Below are 17890 nucleotides of genomic sequence, written 5' to 3' on the forward strand. Positions count from 1 at the left end.
ATGGAGCAGAATTTTGAATGGTCCATTCATCGGCCATCGGACCCAAATAGAAAGCTGCAAATTATCAGCACAGATGACGCCTCCTTTCCTTATGCTGTCTACTCTCAGCGCGTTGGAAGTAGGGAGATCTACATAGAAAGGATCCAAGGAGATTCTGTTCTGCTGCACATCACTGAGCTCAAAGACATGGATACCGGCGAGTATGAGTGTTACACACCCAGCACAGATACTGGTTACCTTGGGAATTATGGTGCCAAAACGAACCTTTTTGGTATGATATGACTATTTACTGACCACTTAGCAGTTACCTTCAACAGTCTTTGGCCCACAAAACTGATTGCCCAGCCCACCAGACAGTTCTTATGGCTTGTCAGGTGTTTAACTGCACTGCGGGATTTTGCCATTCCACGTAGGCAGCAAAAACAGAAGCTGTTCAAAAGGGCTGCCATACATGGCTGCTTGGCTCGGCTCCAATTGGAGATTGAAAGTTTGTTCAGGCTTGTGTTAGACAGCAAATGTGGATGTTTTTGAATTCAGCTGGAGAATGATCTCCACTCTGCAACAGCTGCTAAGTAAGGGGCACTGGAATGGAGATATGAGACAGCTCATGTGCTTTGCTGAACTGTTCTGCCTACGACCTCTGAGGCTCCATTAGTTTGCTTGGAAGGTGTGACCAAGAGTTAGGGAATCTTTATTTATAAAATCCTGTTCTTCCTTCAAGGAGCCGGGGTGGCATACATGAACCCCTAATGACTCACAACAATCCTGTGTTGAGGCAGTTTAGTCTTGAGAGGGACTTAATCTAAGATCACCTAGTACACTTCATGCTTGGGTGGGGCTCTCCCTACTCCAAGTCCAGCACCGGTAAGGTATAAACATTCCTTAGAACCACCTCCTAAAAAATAATCACTGCGGGGGGCTCAATGGATGCTGGCCAGTCGCTTGTAGTCCGACCTCTTCTAAAAGAAGTGTGTGGCTCTGTATGCATCTGTGAACATCCTTCCATCTGTGTTTTCTTGTATTTCTTCATTTCATTTTAGTAATTCCAGACCTGCTCGCTGCCACCATGAGGCCACAGGCTCTCACTCAAGATCAAGGGGATTCATTAGAACTCATTTGCGAAGTGTCAACAGCTACAGTCCAACACACCCACCTCTCGGTTGGCTGGTACCTTCTTCCAGAAGGAGGCAATGGACAAGCCCAGAGGATCCTTTCCCTGTCCAGAGATTTTGTCTTACTACCAGGATCATCTTACAATCAGAGGTTTTCCTCAGGAGATATCAGGCTAGACAAAATTGGGAGCAGAGAATATAAGCTCTCCATTGTCAGCGTACAACCCTCAGACCAGGGGGAAGTGTACTGTGAGGCAGTGGAGTGGATTCAAGATCCCGATGAAACTTGGAAAGATATTGCCCGGAAACAGACAGACAAAACATCACTGACCATCAGAAGCCTGGGTAAGAGTTGTATTTTTTACCCATCATATATCCTGCCATTCCTGAAAGAGGCAATGAGCTACTTGATAGCCGTGGGAGAGTAATTGTCTATGTATTTTTCCAGCAAATGCACACAATTAACTTGATTCACCATTTTACTCCAAGCCTTCTATACAGGCTTCACATCGCAAAAACAAATATTTGATTCCATACAACAACTGGGGAAAGAAATTCAAAAATGCAAGAGAGGCCATTTTCCATTATTGAAAATGTAAGCAAGATTAGAACAGTACTGTACTCCTTCACCATTTTGTAAAAGTTGCTTAGGAATCTTTATCGCTTGGAATGCAAACTTTGTAACTAATTCAGTTATGTGAGATGGTGTTATCTGGGAGAAGGAAGGCTGTATATTTTACTCTAAAGACCTTCCTAGGAAGGGCACAATAAAATAAAATTTAATTTGCAGCTGATGATCTCCTTGGAGCCAGCTGGAGCATCAGAAAGTAGCATTATGTATAAACAACTCTGGCTTTTTCATTTACCAGTTTGTCAGTGCTTCTTTATATAATCAGCCATTCTGGATTGCTGTTGTTGTTTTTTAAAGTTAACATTTTGCTGCTCTAAGCTACTGTAATAAAGCTATGGAAGAATGAAAGAGAAAAGCACTCCATCTATGCAAAGAGAAAAGAGACTGTCTGCTCTGTCAGATCCAGGTGTGGCTCGTCCTATTAACATCCTGGAGTGTGGGGAGGAATCAAGGACCATACATCATGCAGACATAAACCATGAGACTGGCTAAATAATACATGGTGCTTAACGCAAATACTACTGATGATGATGATAAAGTGGTAGTTTAGGTTTATTTTTTTCCACTCTTTCAGTTGCTACAGCTGTGCTGCTGTTGAAATGTGATCCTCCTACACTAGGGAATTGAAAGCTAGCTGGCTGATTCTGTTCTGCTTCTTTTCGCTTTTGGTTGCGGCTAGTTCTTCTTTGCCTCAGCACCGACAGCTTCCGTGGATCACGAAAATCATGTAGCGTTTGGAGCAAGAGGGCGGCAGGAGACCCAGCTCGCTTCCTAGTCCAGCCATTGCCAAGGCAGATTGTGGTCTCTTCTGCAGCACGGCTGTGTATTGTAGGGATCGGGGAGGGAAGTATTGATGTAACAGGGAGCAGGACAAGGTTTGAGTGCTGGAATAGAGGCCTGCTCACCCCTTGTGCTAATCAGAGGATTTAACACCAAATCCTGCGCCTTGGTACATACCTAGCACCAGTGCATTAGGCAAATGGATTCTATAATTGCCTCTTTCCACGTAACATTTATTGAAATTCTATATCCTCCTCCCCTCCGCCAGCTCCCCATTTGTCGAATTACAATCTGGGATTAGTGCTGCAAGAACATGGAGAAAGGGATGGGCTGCCTTCCCACATCCTCATTCACCCCAGGGGAGCTGCAACCTAAATTGAAGAGCACACAGCACACACCCTGTCTCAACAAGAGCGATGCTTTTTTAACCCACTTCCAGGCTGAAACACGTTATGCCACGTTGTTGGCATAAGATATTCAGCAAATATTTGTGAATGGCAAACGTTTGTTCGGGATTTCTGCTCTGAATTATTTATGTCCCTGCATTCAATGCCTTGGATAATTTATGCGCAGTAAGCAATTAGACCAGCGGCTCAAGCTATGATTAGCTGCAGTGCCTTGGCCTTTGGATGCATGGAGCGAGAGCTCTGAAATTGCACTGATATTAGGGAATGCACAGCACAGGGGCACAGGAAATGTAAGAAGCTTCCTTGGACTGAGTCAGGTCACTGGTCAGTATTGTCTACACCAACCTGGTGGCCCCAGATGTTGTTGGACTACAACTCTCATCAGCCCCAGCCAAGAAATGCTGACTGGGGCTAATGGGAGTTGTAGTCCAGCAACATTGGAGAGTCACATTTTCAGGAAGCAGGACTCACAGCCAAGATGGTCTTTGAATGTCAGTATTCCTAGGAAGAAGGCAGTGTATGGGGTGGGAAAGTTGCCCAAATTGCCCTGCTTTCGTGGCTGTAGCATTAACAAGGGAAGCTGATTTTTGCACATCACATTTTAGCCCCCTTCAGCCTCCTGCTTTCATGTTGGAAATCATAGAATTGTAGAGTTGGAAGGGACCCCTGCAATGCAGGAACCACAACTAAAGCATCCAAGACAGATGGCCATCCAGCCTCTGCTTAAAATCCTTCAAGGAAGGAAAGTTCATAACCTCCCGAGGGAGACTTTCTCACAGTCAAACAGCTCTTACTGTCTGAAAGTTATTCCTGATGTTTAGTCAGAATCTCCTTTGTTGTAACTTGAAGCCATTGGTTTGGGCCCTACCCTCTGGAGCTGGAGAAAAGAGCTTGCTCCATCCTCCATGTAGATATTTGAAGATGGCTATCATCCCTCCTCTCAGTCTCCTCTCTCCCAGGCTAAAAATACCAAACTCCCTCAACCATTCCCCATAAAGACATTCAGATCCTTTATAAATTTAGACAATCTAATTGCTGGAGGAAGATACCCATGAAAATATGTCACACATCAAGTATGGTATACTCCTGCTTATTGCACTAAAGCTACCACCTGAAAGGCAAAATTGAATCTGGACTTAACTATCTCTGCTGCTTTATATTTTCACAGATCAAAATTTTGATGTTGACATCTCTGTTGCTAAGAGGTCTCTCCTGGAAGGGGAAGCCTTGCAGATCAACTGCTCTGTGAAAGCCCAGAATACGCAAAACAGATGGTTCCGGGTGGTTTGGCGCCATCATGGTATGGTGATGGCTAGTCTCGATCATTATGGCACCTTGTCTTTTCGAAATGACAATGAGGAAAGGTATACTGTGGGAAACCTCCTAGTGAAGAAGCAGAGCAATGATAAGTACATCCTCAGAATCAACAAGGCGGAACTGAAGGACAAAGGCACCTATAGCTGTTTCGTTTCTGAAGCTGGGCAGACTCCCACTGGCTCCTTTGCTATCGCACAACAAAAGTCTTCATCAGCCATTGATATAGATGTGAAGCCTAGAGGTCAGTCATGCCAAACACTTTTCCTCCAAACAAAATATGGGAATAGCCCCTGGGCTGGGGTTCACTGATGCCCTTTGCTAGCAGACTCTAAACCAAAACTCACAGGTACATTAGACCATTCTGTAGCATAGGGCAGTCCAGTGCTTCTCTTCTAAAAATAAGGCTCCAGTAACCTTGAGTACCCCCAGAAAAAAAGCACTGGGGCAATCCAACATTAAAAGAAGTCATTCAGAACTGACCAGAGACTCCAAATTTTGCAATCAAACATCAGTCTCCAAAATCCTATGGGAGAGGTAAATTGTGCAACTATAACAATTTAAGGCTTAAGATGGTGAACAATGAGTGTGTCCTTTTCTATATACCATCTTTCCATTGTGGGCTACAGATAGAAAATAGGAAGTGGTTTGAGAGCACTGTCTCTTCCTCTGTGGTGTAAGCCATTTCCTGACATTACCTTTAGACAAACACATTTGACAGCTTTTTGAAACACTACAAATTCCTGCTTATTAGGGATAGTTGGATGTACAAGTGCACTAGTATCCCACTTTCAAAAATGATTTCATATTTTTTTGGGGGGGAGCAGGGACTGCTGCCTGTATCCAGCCTTAGTTTGCAAAGTGGGAATAGACTGGTGACATCATCACCACTCCAGACTGTCTCTCAAGTTTTTCTTCATTAGTTAAGGATTCCATTCTAATGCTTTCACTATTTCCCCATTTTTCTCCCTATGTACCTCTTTGTTCCATGATTTCCTGTCCTATTTCTGTGGGCCTTTTTACAAAGCTATGCAGCTTCAAGTGTGCTCCTTAAAAAAAAAAAAAGATCTGGCAAACTGCTGTTGAAAATTTGTATGAGGCAACTATACAGGAATGTCTGTGGTCCAGGAATAGATGAAAGTTTCATTCAGGATAAAACTCCCATTCCCTTCAATCTCATGAACATCCCTGCCTTCAAGTTAGATTTATGTAGTATACCATAGCTTATTTCAGTGTTCAGGGGCATATACGCATCTGTTCCTTTTTTTAAGTTTTGTGATGGAGGAATTGGGAAAGAGTAACAAACATGAGCATACTAGTTTTCTACCCCTTCTGGTCTGATCATGAAGTCTTTCTTCCCATCACTGAAAACTCTACATCTTCATAGCTCTACAATTCAGTGATAAAGAACATTTTTTAAATTGTGAAGTTCCTTCTTTGACGAGTAGCATTTGCATTTGACAAATGAAAATGGATACCAAGGGATGTCTAGATTCCTCTTCTTCTTGTCTCATTAAATTCTGCCTACTGTTCCTATAATATTATTATTTGATTGATTATTTAATTTTGCTATCCCACATGTCTCCAACAATACCAGGGTAGCATACATGATTCTATTTCCTCCTTTTTATTCACAACAGGCCTGTAAAGTAAGCTAGGTGGAGAGTGGGAATTTGAACTCTAATCTCTCCACCAATCCAACCACTCCATCAGCTTCAGCTGTGCCCCTACCTGGGTAGGGATAGTCTAGCTATTGTTGTCTATGCACTTTTAACCCCTAAATTAGATTAGTGCATTGCATTATACATAGGGCTGCCTCTGAAGCTGGTGCAGAAACTTCAGCTGGGGCAGAATTTGGTGGTCAGGTTGCTCACTGGGCACAGGAATGTCCAGCTGATGATTCCTCAGGATCATTGGCAGTCTGAATATGTGCTGGAGGGTTCAGCTTCTCTTGGTCCTCATTGAAAGGAATCTCAGGTTTGAGGTTTAGACACAGCTGAATTATGGCCATGTTGGATGAGGAGCTCGAAATGTTTGGGATCCATTTAAGTCATCTGTTTCAGACCTCCTTCACAAAATAAGAAGAAGACCAGTCCTGCAACACTTTGTTATGGTTATATTACTGCCAAAGAGCAAGGGCATAGATTGTAGGAGACAGTAGAGTTCTCAGCCACGGTGATCTGGTAAAACCAAGGAATTTGGTGATCTCGGTGTTACGGAAAACAACAAGTCAGGAACCAAAAAGCCACCTAGTGAGAGAGGGCGAGTCACTTAGTCTCTTCACGCCTTACATTTTGTCCTATGGAGAAATGAGCTCAGTGTGAAAAGATCTTAACACACGATGGTGTATAAGAACATAGTATGAGTCGTCTGGATCACACCAGTGGCCCATCTAGTCCAGCATCCTGTTCTCACAGTGACCTTTGAGAGGCCTTAAAGCAGGACCTGAGCACAACAGCACACTCTCCACTAGTGATTCCCAACAACTGGCATTTAGAAGAAAACTGTCTCCATCAGTGGCGATAAAGATATGGATGATCTCTATATAGAAAAGAGGACATGTATCAGACGGGAAACGTAGAGGACATGTGTCAATGAAACTTTCCCAATAACCAGTTAGAATGCTCAGTAGAAAACTAAGATGATCTTCTATGAAACAGTGTCAAAATGCGAACCTATTCTGTGTCTTCTTCCCTCTTCCCCTTTGATTCAGATTTATCCATCTATATAACCCGTTGTGTTTTGTTCACAGAAAGCCACTTGCAGCTGTTTGTGTGGGTCAATAAGAAACAAATAATGGAAGGAGAAACTTTGGTTTTCAGCTGTAATGTGAGTATAGCTGCAAATTCGCTATCTGTGACCTGGTGGCATATCCAGAGGGACAGAGATCCTCCACTGCTCATAGCCAGCCTGGAGCAAAATGGCAGACTAAAGATAGGTGCTTCTTACTTGGAGCGCAGTGCTCATGGTGAGCTCAGGTTAGAGAAGAGGGACCCTTCCACGTTTACCTTGACCATCTACAACACTTTAGCCACAAAGGATACAGGGCTGTATCGCTGTGAAGTGACAGAGTGGTCCGGCAGCAGGAGCTGGAAACACACACAGGAAATCTCAACAAGAGTTGAACCACTGGGTAAGTTCATCCTATAGCCTTTCCCTTTCACATACTTCTAGCTATCCTGTCTAATTATCCAAGCTAAATGTTATACGCAACATGACAACTCTTTAAGCACACATATATGTCTTTGGGAAGAGACCATAGCTCATTGGTAAAGCTTGCCTTGACTTCAGACAGTCCCAGGTTCAATCAGAGCATCTGTTTCAAAGGATCAGGTAGCAGGTGGTATCACAGGCCTCTGCCCGAGACCCCAAAGAACCACTCCCATTCAGAGTGGACAGGACTGGATTAGATGAACTGACCAAGCCCTAGTACAAGGCAAGGGTGGTATATGAACCCAGTGGTCTGACTTCCTAACACTGTGCTGCAGAGATGTATAAAATACTCCTGGAACATCATTCCTCCTTCCGTGAACAGTCTGTAACTGAGCTGAGTTATTTCTTGATAAGCCCAAGGCAATGCTTTTGTGATTTTGACTCAGTTGACTTGGAAGCAATCCAGGTCAGCAAACATCTATTCAACAGAATGGGTGTGATATGATAGAGAATATAATATTTTATGACATCTGTCCTTACCTCAGCAGTGAGACTTTCTAGACAAGTAGTGAGTAGTGATCACTCACTGTAGCACAAGATGTTAGGGAAAATACTGTCTCTCTTTAAGTAACTGAGACTCTGATGGCAACTACTGTATGTTGGCTACTACAGGTGTAATGTCCAAAATAGTCAGGTGACCAAGACTTTCCTACAAATAGAAATTTGATGGCATTTGGGAGAGAGATTGACAAGGTATCTCTGGTGTTGATGTAATGTCCTCAATTTTCTCTGGCTTAACAGGGCAGAATTTGAAAGCTATACTGAGTAGCAGAGTTCCAAATGTAAAACTGCAGGAAGACCTTGTACTGTTCTGCAAGGTGGCTGGTAATGATGACATCACCAACAATGTGCCAATTTCCATCACCTGGCTATTCCAGCCTCACTTGAAGCTGAGTGGCTATCAGCAAGTGGTCAAAGCCACCGCAAGAGGCACCATTGAATGGGGATTGGCGTTTATGCAATTTGAGAAGAAAACCAAGATTACAAAAGTGTCTTCTTTATCCCAACTCCTTATCCACAGTGTCACATGGCAAGAGAGAGGGATGTATAAGTGTGAAGTTGAAATCTGGAGAAACTCACAAGATGCCAGAAACTTGTCTGCAATAGCAGCTTCTGTGCTATCCTCTAATCTTGTGGAGATCAAGGTCACCCAACCAGGTAGGTGTTTAGAAACCATTGCCAGCCTAACCTTTTCCTTTTGCTACAGTATTAGCCACTGTCTTCTAGGAAGCGTCTCTCATAAGTCTTGGTGGATGACTCAAATCACCGTCCAATATGTTGAATGCAACAGATTTTATTTTGCCCCATAGTGTTGACTGTCTTTTCCCAAACATATCCAAGACTGCCCTACTTTATGACATTTGCATTAAATTTTTCTATTTTATTTAAATTTCCAACCAGCTTTATGAATGGATAATTCCTAAAATCCCTCCAACGATGTATAAGTGAGCACTGATAAAACAAATACCCTTGGTTGTATCAAGAGCTCAGAGTAGACCCATTGAAACTAATGAACCGAAGTTAGCCATGTTCATTTTTATTTATTTATTCATTTTCACTCTGAGAAGCACAAGTATTGGATACAAGCCACTATTCTCATCTCAGTGATTTGGTTACTTCTGTTCTTAAATTTGCTAAATGTGTTCATTGTTTTTAAATGTTTTTATAGATTACTTTGAGTTGTTTTTAAATGCATTAAACGTGTTCTGAGTTTATTTTTAATTGTCACGTATCAGTGATGGTTCTGCTGCCATGGGCTCCTTTAGAAAGAAGGACAGAATATACATTTAATAAAATAAACAAAAATAAAATAAAGCCCCTTTTGTGAAAGCAACCCCCCTTTCTTCTGTTTGCCAAGAACAGGCAATAAGTTAAGATACTAGAGGAAGCTGATAACTTCTTACCATACGTCTGACCAATGCTGTGGAAAGGGGAGACGTTTTGAAATGACTCATACTAGGGGTTTTGCACCCACAGTGGGTAAACAATATTTTTTGCAGAAATGCACCCGATGACAGCCTGTGCATATACTGTAATGGGAAGCAGCTGCTGGGTTCTTTTGCATACTTCACTTGCCACCGCAGAGAGAAGAGACTGCACTGTCAGCAGCTGGGTTCAAAGCAAGAGAAGGAACTTGGAGATTGTGCTCAGTTAATTAAATTGAAGTGGGTTCTGATTTCTCCTTTCAAGTCATCTCTCTTTAGCAAGGCCACTGTGGGTGACAAGAAACTTAAAAGAAAGAGCTTGGCTATCCTTAGCAAGATCTGCTTTGGGGGGGAAACTGTAGCAGGTTTTTGTAATCGGCATCTTCGGATGAAAATCAAGTACAGAGCTCTGGGATCTAATGAGAATATTGGAAGCGGGAAAGGATGCCCTTATTACAGCCTTTTCCAAGAGTCCTTTCTCTTGGAAGCGATTCAGACGCTATCCGTGATACTTCCTTGAGAGAAGCCAACAACCCGTGCAGTCCTTTCCACAATCCCTTGTGGGTTTTCCTTTTGCTATAGTCTACAACTTCTTCATTGCTGATGAGGTACAATGTGAAAACCATTAAGATGCTATTTCCACTTGCTGGAAAGGTTCACAAGCCAAATCATAGAATTGTAGAGTTGGGCTCCAAGGGTCATCTAGTCCAACCCCCTGCAATGCCAGAATCACAACTAAAGCATCCATGACAGATGGCCATTCAATCTCTGCTTAAAAGCAGCCAAGGAAGAAGAGTTCACAACCTCCTGAGGGAGACCATTCCACTATCGATCAGCTCTTACTGTCAAAAAGTTCTTCCTAATATTTAATCGGATTCTCATTTCTTGTTGTTTGAATCCATTGGTTCAGGTCCTACTCTCTGGAGCAGCAGAAAGCTCGTTCCATGAATTATTGTATTTTAATCTTTTGTTGGAAGCCGCCAAGAGTGGCTGGGGAAACCCAGCCAGATGGGCGGGGTATAAATAATAAATCATCATCATCATCATCTTCCATGTGGAAGCCCTTGAGATATTTGAAGATGGCTCTCATTTCACCTCTCACTCTCCTCTTTTCCAGGCTAAACATACCCAACTCCCTCAAGCACTTCTCATAAGACTTGGAAGCACCCAACATACCTTCTCTGATCATTTCACTTAGGCAGCCGTAAATCCTTTTGCAGGAATGTGATGGGCAAGATTAGGATTAAAATGAAAGGCAGGGCACGTAAGGAAGGAGGAGTAAGGAGATGGACAGACAGCTGCTCTGAATGAGAGAAGATCGCAAAATGGATAATAATGAAGATGGTGCTCAGATATTTTCCAGATCTCTGAACATCTTCCTTTCCATCCAGTCAGAACTCTCCCATTTATGTCACAGATAGTTTTAAAATCACAACAGAGCAAAAACTAAAGTGGAGGCAGAGTTACATTCAGGAGGAATTTGCAACAATTTACGATATGCGTATAATTCCTTTTATGATTTGACTTTTTTGGGTGAGCCTAGCCCACATTATATAATCATTGCTAAAGGTTTAAGGATGGGGGCATTACTTTCTTTCTAGTACCTCTGAATAAAGTCCTGATTTCTAAAGCTTTCTGTGGAGCAAATATGCGTGTTAAAAGAGGTTCTAAAATGTTAAGAGAAGTGCAGCAAATTAAAATGTGCTGGAATTCTGAAACCCAGATGGGAACTCACTCTATTTTTTTATTTTTTTAAGGATATGAATGACTCATGGTCTTCATAAGAGCTTAAACAAAATTGTTTGGCCTGTGTTCCACAAAATTTATATTAGAATAGATTGTTTTTTGTAATATATTCAGTTAATTTAAATTCTATTTCACATTTCAATATACATTTTAAATGGTTTAGAACAAAAAAAAATCAGCATAAAAATATGATATAATTCTACATTCAAAAGTAAGCAAAATTGCTATAATTACTTATTATATTGTTATTATTCCATATTTTAATAATGGTGTCAATATTAGCTAGTAACTACTATTTCTTTGCCTTTTATTCTAGAAAGCAATCTAAGACTCAACATGGATGTAAAGTCTTTGGAAATCACTAGGAATGAAGATGTAAGAATTGATTGCAGAATCAGGTCATGGACCAATGAGAATTCTCAGTTAGGAGTTGCCTGGTACTTTCTCCCATTTTCTCCCACGAATTCAGTTCCACTGCTGATTATAAGAACGAATTACACTAACATATTGGAATATGGGGAGGCGTTCAGTTCTCTGCATCAGAAATCCAGGTTTCATAACAAGAGGGTCTCCAACCACCTGTACCAGCTGCTTATTCTGTCAGGGGGTTATGATGCCCATGGCGAATATTACTGCGTAGTAGATGAGTGGATCTGGTTAACAGATGGGGGCTGGTACAAACTTGGAACGATGGAATCTGGAAAAACCACGGTATATTTCAAGTTTTCAGGTAACCAACCTTATTTATTCATGGATCTTTTAGATGAGAGTAGCCAACATGGTGCATTTGGGATGTTTTGGCACTGAAATGACAAGAGATTCTGCCATTCTCTCTCCCCGCCCTCAGTGGTTCAGCTGAGCTGGGGCACCATTGCAGAAATGGGAGGACTGGCACAAAACATTGGGCTGCCTGAGAAGATTAGACCACTCATCACTGTGCTTATCTCTGCCTACTCCTGGCTTAGCTCTTTGGCGGCATGCTGGGGACCTCATTGCCACTCTTTGAGGGGGGCACAGGGAATAAGGTCACAATGGAGAATGTCTGCCCATGAAAGCAGCAGATGCATTTTAAACTAGCTTTAAACATTAACTCAGGCTTCCTCAACCTCAGCCCTCCAGATGTTTTTGGCTACAACTCCCATGATCCCTAGCTAGCAGGACCAGTGGTCAGGGATGATAGGAATTGTAGTCTCCAAACATCTGGAGAGCCGAGGTTGAGGAAGCCTGCTTCAACCATTTAATCAACTCTGCTTGTCTCTGTACTGGTATCCCAAGCTACAAAGCCATTTTTCTTGCTTTTGAGTCTTATATTGGCACGTTACTGCCTTTAAAACTTGATTCTTTTATAAATTACCATAACATCACCATCACAAGAGTCATGTGGATATTGCCGGCTCTCCATAGCAGAGACACTAACATTGGTTCATTATTGGTCTGTTTCAAATCCCACAAATAAGCAAGGCATTACTATCGCTAATGCATTTGTGTTTGTGTCAATACTCTTAATTTCCCCAATTTAGTGCATTCATCTTTGTTCTACCTTTTGCATTAACATTACATGCCCCAGGCATTGTTGTTGTTAGATACAGACAAACAGCAGGCTGAGATGCCTGCTTGCAAGTAGGTCTCCTCCTGCTATTTGAAATTATAGATTTCCCAGTATATGGTCTAATAATTTTTTATGATAAACAGCCACTTCAAGAGCAGACTTACTTATGAGTACATCCAAATCTTTGTCTATACATTGTAGGGGAGTTATGAACCCTTTAAGAAGGTGATGACTTACCCCTCAATATCTCTGATTCCAGCAGGACACACAGGGCCCCTTCCAGACCGGTGTTTGATTGCGTGTATATTCTGTAACATCTTCTTGATGTAATACCAGTGCATGGGAAGTGGATTCATTCTGCTTTTGTTTGTTCTGCAATGTTCTCCCCCATGCTACCACATTATTGCTGTCTGGAGTGGTTATAGCACAACAAAAGCAGGATAAAAACAAACCAGAACATTTGTAATATAAAAATAAATAAATTGTGGGATTTCAACAGGAAGCTACAGGAACTCCACTGACTGGAAGTGAACCTCCAAAACTTTTGCAGGTGCAAACAGTATTGAAAGTGGAATTGCATTAGACCATCCAGAACCATCTCAGCAATTGGGCAGACTGAGGTTGCTGAGGTTCTTGAGGTGCCAGCCCCATGGGCATCCTGCCTGCCCTGCCAGCTGGGCAGAAGTGGCCTTGGTATTGGCCAAAATCATGTGAGATCTTGTGGAGTGTAGAATTTGGACAAGATCTCACCCATAATTGGCGCTGATGCTGATGCTGCTTCTCCACCAGCGACTGAGCCGGCAGCATAGGCAGAGAAGCGGCACTAGTAGCAGCAGGTCTGGCTGTAGTGGTAGGGTAGGGCAGCACTTCTTGTTTTGCCACCCTGCTCCTGAGACTGCCCTAGAGCATCATGTGTGCAAATCATCATGAATGCACACACAAAAAGCTGTCTGGAGGGGCCCACAAAGTGTAGCTTGGACCAGCTATTTCTGGTATGTCCCGGGACAATTCCTAGGATTGGGGAATGCATAGTGCCAATCGGAGTGATTAGAGGTGTGACGTAATATGCCAAATAACATTTTCTATTTCTTTCTTATTTTGGTTCTCCCCCAGAAAATAAGCCGCTGGTTGGAAGAACGAACTACAGCATCACTGTCACGGAAAATGAGGACGTGACCTTGAACTGTACCCTGCAGAGGCCATTCCAGCCCACCTCCCACTTCTCCATCAGTTGGTTCAGAGTGTCAGAACAGTCCAATACGGAAACCCTGGTGCATATGAAAGGCAATGGCATCATTGACTACGGTAATGGCACAATGGCAAGGAGGCTGCACCCCCACTGCCTTTCTGTGGGTGATTTTCTTCTGATCCTGCAGAATGTGGAGAAGGATGATGCTGGGCTGTTCTACTGCCGGGTGGAAGAATTCAAAGCTGTCGACTGCAGTGCTGCAGGAGCAAAACATGAATGGGGTGAATCAGGATTCAGCAAGCTAGTTGTACTCCCTTCAGGTAATGCTGAGCTGACTCCTGGGTGCATGTCAGTGCTGAACACCCCAGCCTTATACCTGGTTTAAAGGCGATCCTTACCCCCTTTAGACAGTTCAGATTGGGGAAAGTAAACACATAAGAGGAAGCATTTGGGCACACTAGCTCCACCCCCTTCACATTTATTCCATTCACTTTCCATCTTGTGGAATCAAAAAGGGGTCACCAAACACTGGGGATGAAGAAGGAACAGGAGGGCTTAATTATGGAGTTGGGATGTGGCAAGGCAATAGGAGGAAGAGTAGTAGTAATGGGTTCTTCTGTAAGAACATTAGAAGAACCTGCAGGATGAGGCCAGTGGTCCATCTAGTCCAGCATCCTTTTCTCACAGTGACCAATCAGGTGTCTAAGGGAAGCCAGACAGCTGAATCTGAGCACAACAGTACTCTCTTCTTTTAAGCCGAATTTCAGTGGCAGGTAGAGATCCTATGGGTGTCAGGAAAGGCCTCTGCAGGGACTTTAGTAACTGCTGGTGCCCCTTGGTGACCCCTTTTGATTGATCAACATAGTAGGTAGACAAGCCTTCCACATCTGGAGCACAGAAAGGAGGCAGAAGGTTTGTTTTGCTACTGTTATAAAGTGAGGCCAAAAGACCAAGCAATCAATAAGTGGAAGATCCAACGAGTGCTGGAGCAACCAACTTCCCCCTATCATACACTGAGAATGAATAGATGTAGAAAAATGAACAGTGTAAATAAATACCAAAAGAGAGGCAATACCTTTCTGTAGCCGCTTCCAGTCTCTGCTGAGTCCTCTTATAACAGTCCCATGGTGTCAAATTGGCTAATAAATTCCAGTTCATGATTTTTAGTGCAGTATGGTAACTTTAAGTTCTGCCCATTAATGTCTTAGGAGACTGAAATGCTATCCTAGTGGTTTGTGTCTCCGTTTATGCGATCTCACGCAGATTTTTACCTGGCCTATGAAAATGGGAGAAGCACATTGCTTGCAGTTAATGGCAAATTCTAAAACAGTGCTAAAATGGCAGTGCAGACACATACCAAGAATGGAAAGGTGACAATCCATGCCGTGTATTGTGCATGTGATCTAAATATAACAACTCAGTCACAGACATTTCACTTTTGCATATCTGTTAGAATGGGTGATAATGAAGATTCTGAAAATATTTTTTTTAAAGATGTATTCAACATATATTAAAATGCATGGTTTTTAAAAGATGTATTCAACCTTTTCGCAGCCTGCATAGATGCAGGAAATTCAAGAATGAACAGCTATGTTTTCATTCTGTTTCCCTCCCTGCAGTGTCAACCAGTTCCACCCAGATCTGTTCTTCTCCGCCGCTGTTCCGTTTCCTTGTATTCTACCCTCTGGTCCTGTTTGGTATCCTGGTGGCTGCCTTCCTCGTCTGGCACTTCAAAAAGAAATGTGCTCAGAAGAACAAACTGAATCAGTGGGAAGAGAAGACATCTGTTGAAGCTGCTGAGATGGTGGCACCATCCCATTCCAAGCTCAGTTCCGAAAGCCACAATGACATAGCGGAGGAAGAAACCAATCGTCTCAAGGGTAATGAAGAGGACTGACCATTTGTTGAAGAGTGAACAGAGGCATTTTGTGCTGCATTGAATTCTGATGACTTTGGGGGCGACTTCTCTTTAGCACTCAGTCAGAGCAAATGGCAATTTGGGTTCTCTCGAGACAGACAGATGTCAACAACTGATGTTGGAGGCTATCACCATTTCTCGTTGTTGGTTTGACTTACAGCTCCCTCCCCTCTTTTTCTCTTCTTCTTCTTCCTATACTTTTTGACTCTGTGGATCTTCACAAACAGGTACAATATTTAGCAGCAAGAAGTTTTATTCAACAATCTAGAACTTGCCTCTAGATAGTGCAAAGTGAACTCTGTTCCCTTCTCAGGCAGTGAATGGGAATGAATTCCTGGCTCAGTGTTTCTTTTAAATGGAATTGTTACTCGTGGGGCACGAACTCAACACGGTACTTTTTTAACCATGCAGAGAGGCACTTTTAACCTTTCATAAAAAGACATAATAAAGCAATAATGCCATGGATGTATTTCAGCATTAAATTTAAAGACGGTTAGCACTTAAATTCCCGCTGCCTTTCTCCCATTCTAATTCTATTCTCTGCTGACCCTGCACAGTTTTATGAAGCTCAGATTTAAGGTGATTCACTGTGGGTTTTTAAACAAGACTCAAGACAGCAGAGACACACAAATATCCCCTCTTAATCTCTTTCATGGACACACTGAGACATATTCCAGAAGAACTGAACATTTAGAATACACACTTTATCAGAATTTTGTAGCAGTTAGAGAGTCAGACTAGGACCTGGGACACCATGACTCAGATTCCCACTTGGTCATGATGAAGCTCACTGGGTGACCCGGGCCAGTTGACTGCTTCTCAGCCTAACCTACCTCACAGGGTTGTTGTGGAAATTACATGAGGGAGGGGGGGAACAATGTATACCACTTTGAGCTCCTTGGAGAAAAAGGTGGGATAAAAATGCATTTTATTTTTTTAATGCCAACTATATAGAAAGTAACACAATCTTGAGACTAGTCCCAAGGGTGATCAACAAATCAATGCCATGCAAAAAAATTTGCAAAGCACCAGGGGACGCTGTTACCCGGGGGGCCCTAAGAATCTGTTGCCCCAGGTTTCCAGCCCCTTCTCCTTGTTTTTTATTTTCTTTTTAAACTTAATATTTATTTTATTTTGCTTACAGGACTGCTGAGCATTTTAAGGCACAGTGTTGCTGAGACCCCAAGCACCCATTATCTTAATTTGATCAGAGACCTAAATTCCCTTCTCTCTATAAATTAGCACGTTCAAACTGTATGCAAGTCTGTGTCATAGGCTTGCGCCCTTTTAAACACCTAGTGGCATCCCCAAGAGCAGGCAACTCCAGAAGAACTATAGACCAAGTTGCAATGTGCATTACACGGTCAAGGAATTAAGTACCTAGAAAACACATGTGCGCACATGCATATATAAAGGTACTTGGAATGCAGATTTCGATGAGAGCTGAGGCTTTTTAGCCTAGTGACATCAAGCTTTTGGATCAGTGATCCTACATGCACCTACAATGCTGATATTTCGTCTCCTGCTGAAACCATTTGTTTCACAAGTGTTTTTAGAGAATTAATTTGATTTATGTTGGTATTTGTTCTGTGTTTTATGATTCAGTCATTATATGATGTTTTAATCATTTTTATTGTACATTGCTATGGAAAAGAAAAACTGAAAGAGTGTGGGGGGGGGGGGGAGAGAGATGCCTGCCATGCTCCTTCCAGGTTATTGTATCTTGGAGGAGAACATCAGTGGCAGGCAGGAACCCTGACCAGGAGTACTATTGTCAGGAGGTCCTCCAAGATTTTGCACTATCCAGGGTTCCCCAAACTTGGGTCTCCAGCTGTTTTTGGACTACGATTCCCATCATCTCTTACCACTAGCCCTGTTAGCTAGGGACGATGGGAGTTGTACTTCAAAAACAGCTGGGGACCCAAGTTTGGGAAACTGACTCTGGTGAACCCTGGACTAAATGGATGACTGAGTTGGAGATTCAGATGGCCTCCCATCAAAGGGGATTCCTGCCAGGTCAGTGGCAAGACAGAGCAGCCAAAAAGGGGCTGATAGGAGTATGGGGTTGGGTGTTTTTTTTTGCTTTGTTTCTTTGCTGTGCATTTG

At 42.7% G+C, this 17890-nt stretch overlaps 1 protein-coding gene across 1 annotated transcript; it reads left to right on the forward strand.

Moving 5' to 3' along the window:
- LOC128412331 (immunoglobulin superfamily member 2-like) lies at window positions 1-16720 on the forward strand. The gene is made up of 8 exons (XM_053385238.1): window positions 1-271; window positions 1041-1457; window positions 4099-4488; window positions 6997-7377; window positions 8199-8615; window positions 11445-11858; window positions 13791-14186; window positions 15486-16720. Exons 1-8 carry the CDS (start codon window positions 1-3, stop codon window positions 15761-15763), a joined length of 2964 nt encoding a protein of 987 aa, XP_053241213.1. The 3' UTR covers window positions 15764-16720.
- The last annotated feature ends 1170 nt before the right edge of the window (window positions 16721-17890 follow it).

This window comes from Podarcis raffonei, chromosome 4 (genome assembly GCF_027172205.1).
Source record: "Podarcis raffonei isolate rPodRaf1 chromosome 4, rPodRaf1.pri, whole genome shotgun sequence".
In the NCBI taxonomy this organism is placed as follows: domain Eukaryota; kingdom Metazoa; phylum Chordata; class Lepidosauria; order Squamata; family Lacertidae; genus Podarcis; species Podarcis raffonei.

Excerpts from the sequence above, each read along its gene's own strand:
- LOC128412331 (XM_053385238.1), top strand. The coding sequence starts at position 1 with ATGGAGCAGAATTTTGAATGGTCCATTCATCGGCCATCGGACCCAAAT. Across the intron at positions 4,489-6,996 it reads TATAGATGTGAAGCCTAGAG|AAAGCCACTTGCAGCTGTTT; the intron begins GTCAGTCATGCC and ends TTTTGTTCACAG. Across the intron at positions 7,378-8,198 it reads AACAAGAGTTGAACCACTGG|GGCAGAATTTGAAAGCTATA; the intron begins GTAAGTTCATCC and ends CTGGCTTAACAG.